A 16,223-nucleotide genomic window follows, 5' to 3' on the forward strand; every position below is an offset into this window, starting at 1 on the left:
GTTGTGGTCTCCTGTGCATTTGTTCTCAGGAAGGAGTCATGAGCTCTTTGGATTCCATGAACTCAATTTAAGGGTTCTGTCAAACAACGTAGATTATGTATATAATATAATGGAAGTTTGTGTAGATAATTTTTTCCATATTGCATATTTTTATGATGTTCTCCATTATCCTTGGAAGCTAGATTATAGGATTTTGTTTTTCTCAGACAAGATTAAAAGGGTCAAAGTGATATTATTTTAATAAATCATTAAGCCAGAATCACATGATAAAATCATTATAAGGAGAGTTCCTAATTTTCTCTGTGGAAATGAAAAACATGAAAGAAAGGCAAAGCTTAAGAAGATTTTCTATTGGAAAACTGGTTACAAACATTTCTTAGCATAAGAGAAATCCTGTACTTGGATATCCAACTAATAGTAATTAATGTCCTAAAGTCATATTTAGCTAGGCCATATTTAGAGACACTAAAGAGAGCTCAGGCTCCTTCTAGATCTGGCATGATCCTGAGAATTCTGGGATCCTATGTATTACTTACTGCTGTTGTTCTCTTTGTTATTGAGGATTTCAAAATTATATCAGATCCATTAATTCAACAAATATTGATTTAGTGTGTAATATGTACCAGGCAACTGTTCTGAGTGCTTGGGATATATTTGTGAACAAAACAGAGGAAAGACCCAAGCCCGTGTGAGCTTATATTCTACTGGGGAAAGACAGACAATGAATGACAAACATAATAAGTTAATAGATATACTCTGATAGAGGGTAAGAGTGCAATGGGGGAACAGAGCAGGGGCAGAGAATCTAGAGCATGAGACATGTCACCTTTTCAAATGAGGTGGACAGGCCAGACCTCGTGGGGAAAGTTGTGCACATATGTTATAAAGCTGTGTCTCTCTACATAATATAATATATACTTACACGGGTATAGAAATGCAAGCTAAATTAAAACATTAACTTATATATCTGTATATATGTATTTTTACACTGAAACTCCATTAATATATTTCCTACTAATTTTAAATCTGTGATAATTCAAACCCTACATTCGTTAAAAAATTTGTCATTGTGTTTTCCATGAAGAGCTTCTAATAGTGTAAAATCACTTCAAAAATAATGTTTTTATAATATTTTTTGTTTTCCATGATTCTAAGAGCTTGCTTATTTTAGAAAATTCAGAAGATTAAAAAGAAAATAAAAATCACCCATAATCCCACTGCTCATAGATAACTACTAATATTCTAGAAAATAAAAATCACCCATAATCCCACTGCTCATAGATAACTACTAATATTCTAGAAAATAAAAATCACCCATAATCCCACTGCTCACAGATAACTACTAATATTCTAGAAAAATCCCTCCCTTCCTTTGTGTCTGTACCCCTTCCTCCTCCCTCCCTCTCTCTCCCTCTCCCTCCGTTTTTTCCTCCATTTCTTCTTTCCTTCCTTCCTTCTTTCCTTCCTTATATTCATCTGGATAGAATTAAAAATAATTATACAAATAGATTTTTTTTTAATTGAGGCTATTCGTAGGTCTTCAATCCATTACCTGAAAACTTTGCAAGCAAAATGTGTTTGGGAATTGCAAAATGATTGGCTATTACAATGTAATTTAGTATAAACTGTATGTCACATAATACCCATAGTGTGATCTGTGGCAGGACTCTGCCATCAAATACATTAATACTGAAATGTCTGACTGATCACAATAAATAAGGTGAAGAAAGACTAGAAATAGGCTCATATGAGTTAAGGTCATATTTTACTATTAACTGAGTTACAAAATGGTCTTTTCATCTTCTGAGCTTGTTAGATTTCAGAATTTCAGATAATGAATTGTGAATCTCAGTACATTTTTTAAAATGGTGTTTTTTCTTTACAGTTACATTAACATTTTGTCGTGTTAAATTTTTGTAAACAATTTCGACAAAATAATGATGACAAAATAGCTCATTCCATGGATGTTTCTTAATTTATTTAGCTATTCTCATATAAACCTTTAGATTCTTAGAAGTGGACTTTACCAGATCAAAGAGTAAGAACGTTATTAAGACCTGGTGTCAGTTATGATATGATACCTTGCATTAATTGCTTTCCAGAAGAAGTGAGCTAATTTACATGTGATAGGATATCACATGATGTAGTATATGAAGTATGGCAGATGAAGTAGATAGTACTATATGAAGACTCCAGGCTCATTTTAGACAGCATAGAATAGAAATAGGTAAGTGCTTAACAAATACTTGTTAAATAAATGTGTTTTTAAAACTTTATGAAGACTATTTATGTATTAAGCATGTTAGTCAATTGTCCGTCATATTTGATGTATGTTTTCCTAGTTTACATTTATGTATTTACGTTGTTTAAAAAATAGTATATGTATTACATGAAAATACCACATATGGTGTTTGTGGTGTTTACATATATATTTTTCTAGTTTATATTTACATATTATGGTTCTATCTTGTAGATCAAATCTTGATATTTCCAGTTGTTGTTTCTTCCATTATGTGAAATCATTTTTAGGGTTTTATATTTTTCTTTTTATTTTATAATCCATCTAGAATATATTCTTCAGCTACAATGTATCTTTAAAATGTTTTTGTTTTAGGGGTTGGCCGGGTGATGCAGCCGTTAAGTGCACACATTCCGCTTTGGCGGCCTGGGGTTCGCCGGTTCGGATCCCAGGCGCAGCCATGGCACCGCTCGGCAAGCCATGCTGTGGTAGGCGTCACACGCATAAAGTAGAGGAAGATGGGCATGGATGTTAGCTCAGGGACAGTCTTCCTCAGCAAAAAGAGGAGGATTGGCAGTAGTTAGCTCAGGGCTAATCTTCCTCAAAAAAATTAAAAAATAAAGATTTCTCTTTAAAAAAATAAATAAAATGGTTTTTTTTAGAAAATATATCACCCATGTGAACTTCTAAACAAAAATGTTTTAAAAGTACATTATAGCTATCTATATATCTATATATCTATATATATATGGCACTATATACATATATTGGCACATGGTGTAAGATTTTGGCAAGTACATTGGTTCACAATATTTTCTCTTCAAACCTTTCTGAGGATCCTGACTTTTGGGAGTGGGTCTGGCTCAGAGAGGTGCTCTCAGGCATGTGGAAGGTTTAGGAAAACAGCCCTGACCCTGAGGAAGAACCACGTGGTCCGACATTGCTGGTACTGGGTCAGCATGAGAAGGTCCTCAGTCAAGAATCATCTTCAAAAGACCCAAGACAGTGATTGTTGGTGGATGAAAAAGTGAAGAAAGAAAGCAGCTTCTTTCTCAAGAAAGTTCATAAAGAGTAAAAGAAGAAAATCCAGTAATTTCAGTGAGTGCCAGGATAGCGGAGCAAAGACAGCCCCTTTTTGTGTGGGCTCTCAGAGCTGAGCTGATGAGAGTGAAGAACACAGAGAAACTTCTTAGGCTGTGAACTAAGAGAAACTCCAGAAAAGATCTTGAGGACTCTTATTCCATGAGGAGACATAAAAGATGACATTTCTCAGAAAGGTGTCCTCTGCTGGCCTGGTTGGCGGTCATGATAAGCTTCTAGTGGCTGCTAATTTACCAAAGATGACCCCAGCGCATCAAAGACATTGATACTTAATTTGCCTTGTGGCTGTGATGTTCCTGGGCTCCCGGTGAAGTGAAGTTGATTGGTTTTGCTCACAGAGTGTCAGATGATGGATGTTCTTTGATGTCCTCCTTCCTCTATCTCACCAATCAACCCCTTACCTTCCCTCTTACTCCTTACTTCTAGAGCTGAGTAAAATCAGAAGATGGTGAAGAGGCCAGCTTAGATGAGAATGGGAGAATAACTTTTAGAAGCTTATCACTCTCTGAGTTCTGCTTCTCATTCTAGCAATCCTCAGTCCCAGAACAAGTGACTGCCACACTGGCATGACTATTGCGAACTTTTACAAGCTGACAAGTGGCACATAACATCCTTAGCCATCAATTGGGCTGTCCCTAATAAAGAATCTGAAACGCACTCGAGTGGCATGTTCATTGGTGCAAAAGAACTTTCAAAAAGTTAGAAGAAAAAAAATTTTTATCTAAAGCCTAGTTCTTTTTTCATTGTTAAATTTTTGTTAGACTACTTTAATTGTCCATCTATTTTATGCTATACTTAGTAATTTATATATATATGATTTAATATGTATTAATCATATGTAAATTGTTTTCACAGATTAACTATGAAGGAAAAACATTTGGATTATATGCTTCTTACTCTTAATTTCCTGTTACTTAAAGAAATCACTCCAGGGGTATCTTTAGAGTACTTGTGCTTCCAATTTTTGAAATAATCTAATTAGGAGCTAGGATGCATATCCTGTTAAAACTATTGGAGAATCTGTCTGTCTTTTGGGAATTGGAGGCATCTTGCAGACATTAATATCAAGAACGTGCCCAAAGCTGCTTTACTCTGGAATATTGTCAGATCTCCAAAATTTCTCTACATAAAGTGATGTATGTAAGTTTGGCTTCATCAGGATGCCTACAAACCCGGATGCGATCTAAAAACTTGTCATTCTGCAAATTGCTAACTCAACATCCACACTTGTGATTTAGCTTCTCCTTGAGTGATATAATTTGTTTTTCTAAAGGAGATAAATGTGAAAAACAGGAATCTGAGTTTTAGTTGAAATTCTTCAGAACTGCAAGATAGAACAAAAATTACTAAAAGGATTTTGTGCAATAGCCAAAATGTGAAAGGCTCTTAGGTTTTAAAGGTAAACCCTTTTGACTCAAGTAGCCCTCGGCTTTCAACTGTGATCCATATATCGTGAAACTAATAAACCTTCAGATTTTCAGAAGTGAAAGACAAACTCTCAAGGAGGTACAGGCTCCTTGCATTGTACCATTGCTACAGTCTAACTAATCCTAGACGTAGGAGCACTCTTATGTGTTTTTTAAAATGCAGATATATATTACTAAGAAATAAGGTATTTATAATTGCTTTATTATAAATTAAGACATTATAGAGCCATCTATATAAAATTTAACGTAATTTAATTTCAGTATATTATTTATACATTGATGTCTGAAAGATGACTGAAAAGGTAAATGAAAAATAAAAGTATAATGTCAAAACAAGACAAATGTGGCTCCATTATCTTGTGGTATGTTGAGTTGTCCAGCACTGCTTGGTGTCCCTCTAGTGTTCCTTTGCAGACCAATTGATTTTTTTAGCTTGGAAACTTGCATGAGAATCTTTCTTAAGTTTATGATTATTATCTTTGTAATACAAATTTTTTTTTCAGAATGTGTCTGGATAGTCTTCTATTTGGATTCTTTCTGCCTAGAATGAAATGTGCTCTGTCCCACCAGGGTCTGTATCACCCACCCTATGAATGTACTTCCTTTTCTGTATTTCTAGCCTGTCTCATTCTACTAAACCCTGTGTTTTCAGGTAATATATGATATGATAATCCTTTCAGTGTTTGGTCTAATCTTTTTGTGTGTGTGTGAGGAAGATTGGCCCTGAGCTAACGTCTGTTGCCAATCCTCCTCTTTTTGCTTGAGGAAGATTGTCGCTGAGCTAACATCCATGCTAATCCTCCTCTACTTTGTATGTGGGATGCCACCACAGCATGCGGTGATGAGTGATGTGTAGGTCTGCCCCGGGATCCAAACTTGCAAACTAGGGCCACTGAAGTGAAGCTCATGAACTTAACCACTACATCACTGGGCCAGCGCCTAGAGCATTTTTTCTTTTCAAAATATTTCCTCCTAAGAAGTATGCTCCTGTAACGCAATCTGATGAAAACCCAAAAGAACCATAAAAAAAGTAGAACTTGCTGGGAGTTATCCAGAAAGCAGAATTACAGCATGCACATAATTGGGAGGCCCTGGTTCAGATAGTTTTCAGTCCTGGCTCTGCCATTTTGTTGCTGTGAGACCTTGGGGGAAATGAGTGAATCTCTCTGTGCCCTAGATTAATCATCTGTAACAAGGGGATGATTACACTCCCTTGCTGGGTGATGGAGCTCAGTAAATAAACTAAGGGAAAACCATCTGGAAGTTAGTCCATGCTTAATAACAGCAATTTAGTCCAAATTATCTTTTTTGTTGATAAGAAAAATGAGCTCCAAAAAACATCTATGCTGGCAAGCAATGGAGGCTGGCCTAATTCCCAGACCTGACCAGACCCCGGGAAGGTTCTCTTCATCACAGCCAGGACAAAGTGAATACACCTTTCTTCTCATGTGATACCTTCAAGTCAAAGACCAGTCTCCATGGTCATCAAACACCTAAAATATCCCTAGTCTTACATTTTCTAAGTAAAAGAGACCGTGTGGTGGGACTTCTCCTTTCAAAGGGAGACAACTATTTCCCACACTATTTCCACAAATTGTGTGTGATGATGAAGCAAGTGCCAGTACTGAGTGGTGTGACCCTTATAATGAGCTGAGACAGAGAAGGCCCCAAACAAATGACATGGGGAGAGGGACACAGGAGGGCCTGGGTGACTCTCAGATGAAGGTTGCAGAAATCCATCCTCATGGAAGGGCAGTTGCATTCTGAGCAAGGGGTCTTCTTCTCACATTTGTCATCATTCACTGGGAGTTCAAATTAAATTAGGTCTCACTGAAATTGGATTTTCTCCCATCACATTAGCATTTGCACAATCTTGCCAATTTTAGTCCTAGGATGACTTCAGTAACAGTAATATGTTGGTTGAATCATGTTTTCCTGCTGTTGAATTGACCCATAACAAGCCTGCCAAGGTGTACTTCCTGTACATATGTTCAGTTTTTATTCTGGTGGGCACACCTCAGTTGGCAAACTTAATCCACCACTAGAAATTGATATTACAATGAATTTTTTCACTAATCTGAGGAACTGGAAATTTAAAAAAATATGCCAAAACGTTTCAATGCAACTGATTTGTTAACTCTGCTGTTTTTCTGATTCTCTTACACTGAAGTATTGCTCAACGATGATTCGTCTGCTTAACAAGTAGTAGCAGGAACAAAGCTTTAGAGAATTAACGCAAGAGGAGGATAATTCTTTCTCAAGAATTATGTTCAAGTAGTTGAAGGCTGAGGCTGAAATTATTTAACTTTTGAAGTTCCTTTCACCTTTCCATTACAGGAAGCTTCAAGTATTTCGGGAAATTAAAAGAAAATAATCTGAGCTGGAATTAAGCAGCATAACTTCTGGAAGTCGGAGCTGGATAGTCTCAGTGGTGCATCTGGAGGGTCTTATTTCACGGCAGCTTCAGCCGACGCTCCTGGTTTTCTTTAGGTGCTTCCAGGGGTACGGATCGCACACTCCTGTTACGTAACTCCTCACAAACAGGATCTCCAGTTGCTCTTTGCAGAATCTTTATTAAATGGATGAATTTAGTACTTTTAAATCTGCTTAATCTTTAGACATCTGTCATGCCACTGTGTAATTTAAGTGCAATAAAATTTGGATACATTCATTTTCCATTTTAATCGGTTTGAGAAGTCAGAGTTATGTTTTTCAGTAATAATTACTCGAATTCATAAGAAGGAAAAGTACAAATTTAACTTCAAATCGATTTATCTCTGAACGACTTCTATAAGTATATATGGATACAGCAAAGCCATCACCATCACGTTAGGACTTCCTCTCTCGTAATCCAGTCCACCTGAAAATGAAGTGGGCCCGCAATTTCCCATCATCTTAAAGAAATGACTTGTTTAAAGAATAGTTTCAAGTTTATCATTTTATTCGGACTGAACCACTCATTTAGTTTAAGGAAGTATATACACTCTTGCAGCCTATTTATAGGTTCACCAGGCCAACAATGATGAACACGCTATGCAGTTAAACTGGCTAAAGAACTAACCCCCTTTCAATATAATGGGAGCAAAAATTTACAACTCCAGAAACTGTTCCCCCGGGGAATATACAGTGAAATCAACATACAATAGCATTGCACTAGAAGTGGAGTTGCTGAAATCGTGAAATCATCTCTGCAAATCCAACGGCAATGTGCTGAAGAGAGTTTCAAGAAGTGGCGCATAATCCATCTGCCAAGTCTCATTTCGAGACAACTGGAAGTTGCGTTTAGTTAATAATAGCGGCTCCTCCGACTGGATCAGGACCTCAGTTGTCACAAGCCTTTTCCTCTATCCATGCCAGAGGGAAACATTACCAGACACAAATAATGGAGTAGACGATGTGCAATTGTGGCAGACACAGCCACACTGAAAAGAAAAACGAGGGCCCTCCGCTGAGCTCTCCCTCTGTCCGCGCGCTCCTCTGCTGTGTGCTTCTACTGATTGACTTTCTTCTCTGAGGAGAAACCTATGAAAAACAGCAGGAAAATCTTTCAGATTACAAATTCAAAATTCATTTCTCTTCTTCTGGCTTAGGGCTAACATAAACGTCGAGGCAGGCAAAAAAAAAAGAAAGATTTTATTCATGAGCTCCCACAAGTTTACACTGAGAAATCAAGAAGTGGGAAATGGCGGGTTATTATTTTAAGCATTGACATATGCTTACCATTTTGTGAAATCAGTTGTGGCCTAGTTCTAATCGTGCCTGAAGAGGAACATTCTATAGGACATCTCGTTCTGGCTGGCATTTTGTGGCTCAGGCATTTGCTTAGGAAAGTAAGTCATGTATACTGCTAGTTTGTTTGGTGCTGACCCCACGGAAAGATAACTTGCTGACTGAACTAGTTTTAAAACATTGTATTAGGTACATAATTGTCAAAGCCATAGAAAAGATCACAGTTCTTAAGAAGTGTTAGTGCATCTTGAAGATTAATATGAAAAATAGGGCATGTTTTAGTAGGACCTGGATAGAGTGCCACAAATAAATACCACAAGGAAGACAAAATCAAAGACATCTATTCATGGCAACAGAAAAAAAGTCTTATAAATGACAAGAAATAAAGTTTTTTCCTTATTTATGAAAACAACTTAGAATACATTAAATGTTTTATACTTGCTGCCCTGCATTTGGTATTTCAAAAACATGCTAAACAAACAGTTTGGTAATAGGAAGAGAATAAGTTCTTTTCCAGGCTTAAAAAATAGCTTTTGAGAACTGTGACCATCATATTAAAAAGATATCTAATATTAGGAGAACATAAGTTTGGGCCCAGAAGCTTAATCCACTGATATGACCAATTTGAAGTTTAGATTTACTCTATTAAGGAAACCTACCACTAGGTATCTTAAAACACTGAGAAAAATCAACTCCTTTGCGGTATTTACAGCACCCTTGTGGAACAGGTATAGGGGCAAGGGCCATCATCCCCATGTTTTAGATGGAGACAGACTTTGGCCCACAACATAATCCATGGCAGAATGGAAATCTGAGCAAAAGCAAAGACAGGTCTTCATTTTTGAAGGGAAGGCAGAGTGTCCCCATACAGTGACGGTGCGAAGATACTTCTGTCGTGGGACCGGGCTCCGTGGTTATAAGGTTAGGACAAGAGAGATACCCCAAGGGAATCGTGGGTCCTCACAGTGCTAGCGAGAGTCGGCTTTGCCTTACTGGTCGGTGAGGAATCTCACTCACTAGCTGTGTGCCTGGGTATTTACTGATGGTATCTGTTACACTCCATGCTTTCATGTTCATGAGAGGGCAGGTTACGTAGCATGATGCTGCTGTGATCTGCGTAGGACCCAGAGATCTACATGGTGGCAGAGGCCATGTCTTGAGACTACACTCAGGATCAGCAGAATCGGAAGTTCAGTTGCTACTAAGAAGGAAGGCGGAACCGATGCAGCAGAGTGGTCAAAAGCATGGAGGGGCTCTGCTCTCGAGGAGCGCACTGACCTCTTAGAATGTGGGCGCTGAGGCAGGAGTGGTAAGGAAACCCAGGTGAGGAAACATTCTTCCCAGCTGGGATGCAATATATTCTATATACCTTGCTTTCTTCCTCTATAGATGTCTATCTTCCATTTAGAGAATTATTGCAATTTATTTACCTGGTGGAGTTGTGACTAGTCTGGATCTATTGTGTGCATTTTTCTCATCTAGGCTCTATCTATCTGTACATATATATCTGTATATATATTATATATGTATAATATGTAGTATATATACACTATATATAGCGCATATATATAGCATATAATACATACACATACATACTATGTGTATGTATTGCATATACACTTATACTGTATATATACACTATATATAGCATACAATTTATACAATATAAATATACAGATAGATAGATCCTAGATGAGAAAAATGCATGCAGTAAGTCTAGACTAGTCACATGTAGTCTATATACATATACGGACCATATATATAGTTATTAATTAGAATGTTTAGTATTTGCTTATAAAATCCATGTTTGAATAGGAGTATATTTACCACCTATATTTTCATATATTCATGTACAAATAAATATACTTTTACACTTTATTTAATATTCCCTTAGCAAAATCACTGAGTTTACTGAGAAGCTGACCTTTCTAGCAGTATAAGGTGAGAAGGCATTTCTCCTGCAATTCTTCTCTAAAAATCTAGAAATAGGCATAAAATTATAACTCTAAATTTTGATTCATATTGTCTATTAACCACTGGAAAAATAATTAAGAAAGTAGTGTATTTTATAAAAGAAAAATATTCTTAACTCTTTGTCCATCTGTACCGAAAATTACCCTAAGTATGGTTCCTAAGTTTCCTCTGTCTATTATATTTCTTAAGCAGCTTTTACTATTTGCCCTGGTTCCTTTATCTCCTCATAGTACTAGGAACTGAAAATTCCAACTAAGGCAGCCATTTTGACAATGCAATGTTTAGATATAAAGACAGTTATAAAAAGACACAAACTGTGAAATACAGACGGGCTTTCAAGACAAGACCATCAGAGTTTATTTGAATAAAATACGCAAACTATGATACTATTATATGTTGCTCCACGTACAGCACGGGGTAGTCCATATTGCTTAGGGGTCATAGCATGGGCTTGGAGCCACACTGCCTGGGCTGTGTGCGTTCCAGCCGATAACCAGCTGTGTGGACTTGGACAAGCTACATTCTCTCTCGGTGCCTCAGTTTCCACATTTATAAAACAGGGACAACAGCAGTACTCATTTCATAGGCTTGCTATAAAGTTGGTGAGAAAATATACATACAGCACCTAAGATAGATTCTGGCATACAGTTAGTGTTATGGGTTAAATTGTGTCTCCCAAAAGAGATGTTTATGTCCTAACCCTTCCACCTGTGAATGTGACCTTATTTGGAAATAGGGACTTTGTAGATATAACCAGGTTAGTATGAGGTCATACAGGATTAGCCTACTCCAACGTAACTGATGTCCTTATAAGGAGAAAATTTGACACAGACAGACACAGAGGGAAGATGGCCACATGAAGACAGAAGCAGAGATTGGAGTTATGTGCCACGAGCCAAGGAACATCTGGGGCGACTAGAGGCTGGAAGAGGCAGGGACGACGCCCCGCTAAGGGCTCTGGAGGAAGCGTGACCCTGCCAACACGTTGATTTTGGACTTCTTGCCTTCAGAGGTGTGAGAGAGTAAGTTTAAGCCTAGTTTGTGGAGCTTTGTTATGGCAGCCACAGGAAAGGAATTCAGTCAGTATTCAATTACTTAGTTATTAGTAGACACTAGTAAAGGCTAATTATAATAGCTGGGCTTTGATCTTCTATATTGTAAAGAAATAATTATGTTTGCTCACAACACAATTTCAATGCCTACATTTCATGCCTTTCTGAATATGTAAGAGTCGAGCTCCAACTTATTAGACAAAGGTCAACTCTGCACCATATGAAAAATCTGGAAGATACAGAAGTGACTGGCATGCAATATAGTCAGAAAACACAGATTTCTGACATTTCACAAAGGAAGCAAACAACATGTTTTCAAGGTTACATGAACTCTACTATGCCGCAATTGTTCTAGAAACATGGAAGTCATTTTGCATCCCATTCTGATAACAGATGAAATGAGGTCAAAATGTTCTTTGTAAAATCACACAACTGTAACCTATTAACATCTGTGGACTTTAATTATAAAAACACCAGTATTTAATGCTATGCAGAGAGAAAGCCAAGCAAGTCTCAAATGCCTTGAAAACCTTTATTTAAATCTTTAGGTTTTGAAAGAATAGTTGATTTTCAATGTGTCTCCAAAGCACTCTAAAATAACCACAGACAGTAACTGGCCACAAAGATGGAAATTAATCGACCTGCAACTTGTTCTATGTTGTACTCAGTACCTACCGACGTTAGTCCCTGGCCAGGGAGACCTTTACCGGGTCCCCACTCTTTAGAGGACCCTGCTCTGCCCTCCTCCAGCCATACCTTCCTTGACAATGTGAGCCTGTCTTCCCCTCAGACAAGCTCCTGGTACCTACACACAGACCCCAAAAGTTTCTGCCTAAGTGACCTTGGGTCTGCTTCCAGGCCTCATGTGGTCCTCTTCCCCAGGCCTGAAGGCTGGCCAAGAGGTGCTGTTTGTAGTGTGGTGAGGGGTATATGGGTGAAATTGGAATGTGCCAGCTGGGCTGTCCTCAGATTCATACTCAAGACCCCTCACAGTGGGAAGGTGAGAAGACAAGGGGGTGAGCCACAGCTCAGGTCTCCCAGTGCCCTGTGTTCTGGCACAGCAGTGGCTGGAATCTGAGCCTGATTCTAAATTTTACTCTGAACTTCCAGGTATATTAATCAAGGTAGGAGGACAGACTACATTGTAACAGTTTCTAAGCTTGATTCATAAAGTTTAAATATTTACACATAGAGGATGCAGTTCTCCATGGATTCTTGGTCCAGGCCCCAGGAATGTTAAAGGTGGGTCTACTGGCGTCAAAGAAATTTAATCATCTGTTACCCACTGTACCTTTTAAAAATCACAAGCCTGCTGCTCTATAAACATTTAACATATAGACATCAGAGCCACTATTCCAGGTTAAATTGTCATAAGAGGAATAATGAAAAGGGAAGATACTAGGATAAAAATATAATGTGCTAGATATAATGGGGTCAGAAAAGTAAATTTCTCAGAAGTGATAAGAAATTAATAAAAACTGAGAAATAGGACAATCTATAGAGCATACAGATTAGCTAAAATTAATTTAAATATCCACAATGCTGAAAAGGGTCATTTTCATTTAAATATAAATATAAAGTAAATTCATTATAAATATAAAGTAAAACGTCTTAAGTATTTATTACAGAAATAAAATTTGCAAGAATTTTAAGAAATACTTTCTGGGGGCTGGCCCAGTGGCATAGTGGTTAAGTCTGTGTGCTCTGCTTTGGCAGCCTGGGGTTCACAGGTTTGGATCCCGGGTGTGGACCTAGCACCGCCCGTCAAGCCGCGCTGTGGCAGCATCCCACATAAAGCGGAAGAAGAATGGCACAGATGTTAGCTCAGGGACAATCTCCCCACCCCCCCCACACACACAAAATACATAAAAACAAAAAGAAATACTTTCTGTTTATAGATTATCAGCAACAGTCTATTTTTTCCACTCATTTTTCCTTCCATTGCTTGAATTTTGGTATTTCATCTCAAAACCACAGGGTCTATTGGCTAGCAGTATATTTGTGAAAGTGGAGAATAAATATATTAGTTATACAATAAACCAATGACTAGTATCAGAACAAAAATGTCTGTATAATCAAAACATTTCTAAGTCTATATTTGCTTAATAATCAATACCGCAAAATTATTTTTAAGAATTCTGAGCAATTGGGTTGGATCTCCAGATTAAAAGGAGGTTTCCAATTAAATGAAACAAAAAATAGCAAGAATCACTACTGAAATTAAATAATGGCACACGAAACATTTATGCCAAGGATGATTTCAGATCTTCTCCCAATTCTTAGGACCTGACTTGAGCTTTGAAATAGCATCAGATTTGGAAGCTAGAAGAGTAGCAATAGGAAACCCAAACCGGTAGATTTCTGAGCAAGGAATTTCTTCCTGTGGTGGTCCCCTAGCCATGATCAGTGCTATTCTCTGCTGTAGACCAGTTGCAGTTAGCTGCAGAGCTGTGCTGGTATGGAGAAGGACAGGTTTCAAATGGCAACATAGCCCACCAGCGACCACCAGGGCTGCCCAAGCACAGATTAGTTCACAACGTATTTATTACCTACTTATTCTTACAGAGTCCTGTATCTTTTCCCTGTGATGTTCTAAACGTCAAGCGAGGAGCACAGATAATAGATGTTAGGAATTCACAGGAAGAAGACATTATTGAGGGTTAGATACTAGTCATATAATAACAAGCTAAAGCCCTCATTCTCATTTTTATAGCTAGAGTTTTAGAAAATTTTAATATAGCAACCCGTGTATTTCAAGGGCACTATAGGATGAGACTCAAAGCACAGATTTTGGAGTCCTATGCATCTGGAATCTAATGCCAGCGCTAAATCTTACTAACTGTGGAATTTAGGCATGCTACTTAAATTCTCCAAGCCTCAGTCTCCTCATCTGTAGGATAATCTAAGAATAAAACCTACTTTATAGCATTGTTGCGAAGATTAAAACAATGGTTTAAAAGTACTTAGGGTGGTACATTTTAGAGGCCTTTTTTTTTTTTTTTTAGGAAGATTAGCCCTGAGCTAACATGTGCTGCCAATCCTCCTCTTTTTGCTGGGGAAGACTGGCCCTGAGCTAACATCCGTGCCCATCTTCCTCTGCTTTATATGTGCGACACCTACCACAGCATGGCTTGCCAAGCAGTGCCATGTCCACACCCAGGATCCGAATTGGCCAATCCTGGTCCGCCCAAGCAGAACATGTGAACTTAACTGCTGTGCCACCAGGCTGGCCCCCAGAGGTCCATTTTTTATTGGGATTTTACATCTGTAGATACTGTCACACAGCATGTTTCTACATGGCAAAGCTCTTATATTTCTCCCCAACTAGACAAAAATCAGTAGATCTTATACACTGACTATAAAATTCTATTTTTGCATACTTTATTTCGTTTCTGAAGGTCATCACGATTCATTTCTATTTTATATAATTATTAGCTTCTGCAACATTGGTTCTGGTAGAATCCAATGGTGATATATAAATGGCCTTATGATATTACTGAATTCTCCAACTCGGGGAGAAAATATCTTTAATATTCATGACAGACCGATATAAAATGGAAAATTATAATTGGGTGGCAACTTGGCTATCATATAGCAATAGATTGCAAAAACACAGATATGCAACAATTATTATGATTAATAGTAAGCCTTTCTAATAAAAGCTCTCCATTTTAGCTGGAACCCAAGAACTTCATTAAAACCAGTGGTTGTGTTTATAATAGAAGCAAAAGAAAAAGCAAGTCGCATAGTTTTCTGATAAACACCTGGACATTTTATTATAGAGTTCTCACTTTTTATCTTTATTCTCTATGATGCTACTGTAAGCTGCAGACTTTGCCACTCCCAGTGCTGTCATGTGCAGCTGTCCAAGCTGTGTACTGCACAACCCTAGGAGCCTCCATTTACATAGACTTGTGAAGTTCACCATCTACAGAACTACACATAGCATCCCTGGCTCCTTTCCTCTACTCCATAGAGGACTCCTTGTACTGAAAAGTAGAATTCTATGATCTCAGATCTGAACTAAATGAGATCAAATTTCAAGTATGGCCTAAAACTGGAATATGGCTCATCTTCAGCTTTTCTGCATAGATTCAAATCTCTGGATATTAACAACTGAGAGTCCCAGGTGAGTGTCATATTGATTTTTAAACATGTAGCAGACATTGCTGACTTTCGTCTATATGTGATGAGAATCGAAGTGGGATTATGGTTATAGTCCAGTTTATACAGCCCACTCCTGGGTGGTCTCATGAGACCATAGAAACAAGCAGTAGAGAATTTAAGCAGTTTCTAGAAAGAAGGAGGAGAATGCTAAACCAAAGAAAAACAAAATAAAAGAGTATTCTTGATTGTGAGTACTTTTAGAAGTGACTTTTTAGTCTTCCCCAGCGTACTTGGAGGTGGGTTGTGGGCAACCCTGGCCTAGCTTGGAGTCTGACATTTAGTCATTAGGGAACACAGTTCTGAGCCTTTGGTTTCCTCTGTCTGTCTGCCAGTGACATTTAAAACATCTGTCTAGCAAACGCCACCTGGAATAGTGGCTGTGCATCTGTCCTTTGTAGGAGAACCCCAGAGCTTTGTTGTTGTTGTTATGATACAGCTCTGCTTAAAGTTTTCATTTCTAACCCCAGATGGAATACTCACTCTGAGGCTGGAATAGGAACAGAAGCCAGAACTGAGATGCATGCATTTCTGCAT

General features: G+C 37.9%; 1 protein-coding gene across 1 annotated transcript in view; it reads right to left on the reverse strand.

Moving 5' to 3' along the window:
* Window positions 1-7,727: 7,727 nt before the first annotated feature.
* The window catches only part of TNIP3 (TNFAIP3 interacting protein 3), a 67,991-nt gene continuing 59,495 nt past the window's right edge, over window positions 7,728-16,223 (reverse strand). Inside the window, exon 13 of the mRNA XM_046657172.1 lies at window positions 7,728-8,289. Coding sequence (XP_046513128.1) covers window positions 8,258-8,289 — 32 coding nt within the window. The 3' untranslated portion in view covers window positions 7,728-8,257. The remainder of the gene's footprint in view (window positions 8,290-16,223) is intronic.

Source organism: Equus quagga, chromosome 3 (assembly GCF_021613505.1).
Source record: "Equus quagga isolate Etosha38 chromosome 3, UCLA_HA_Equagga_1.0, whole genome shotgun sequence".
In the NCBI taxonomy this organism is placed as follows: Eukaryota; Metazoa; Chordata; class Mammalia; order Perissodactyla; family Equidae; genus Equus; species Equus quagga.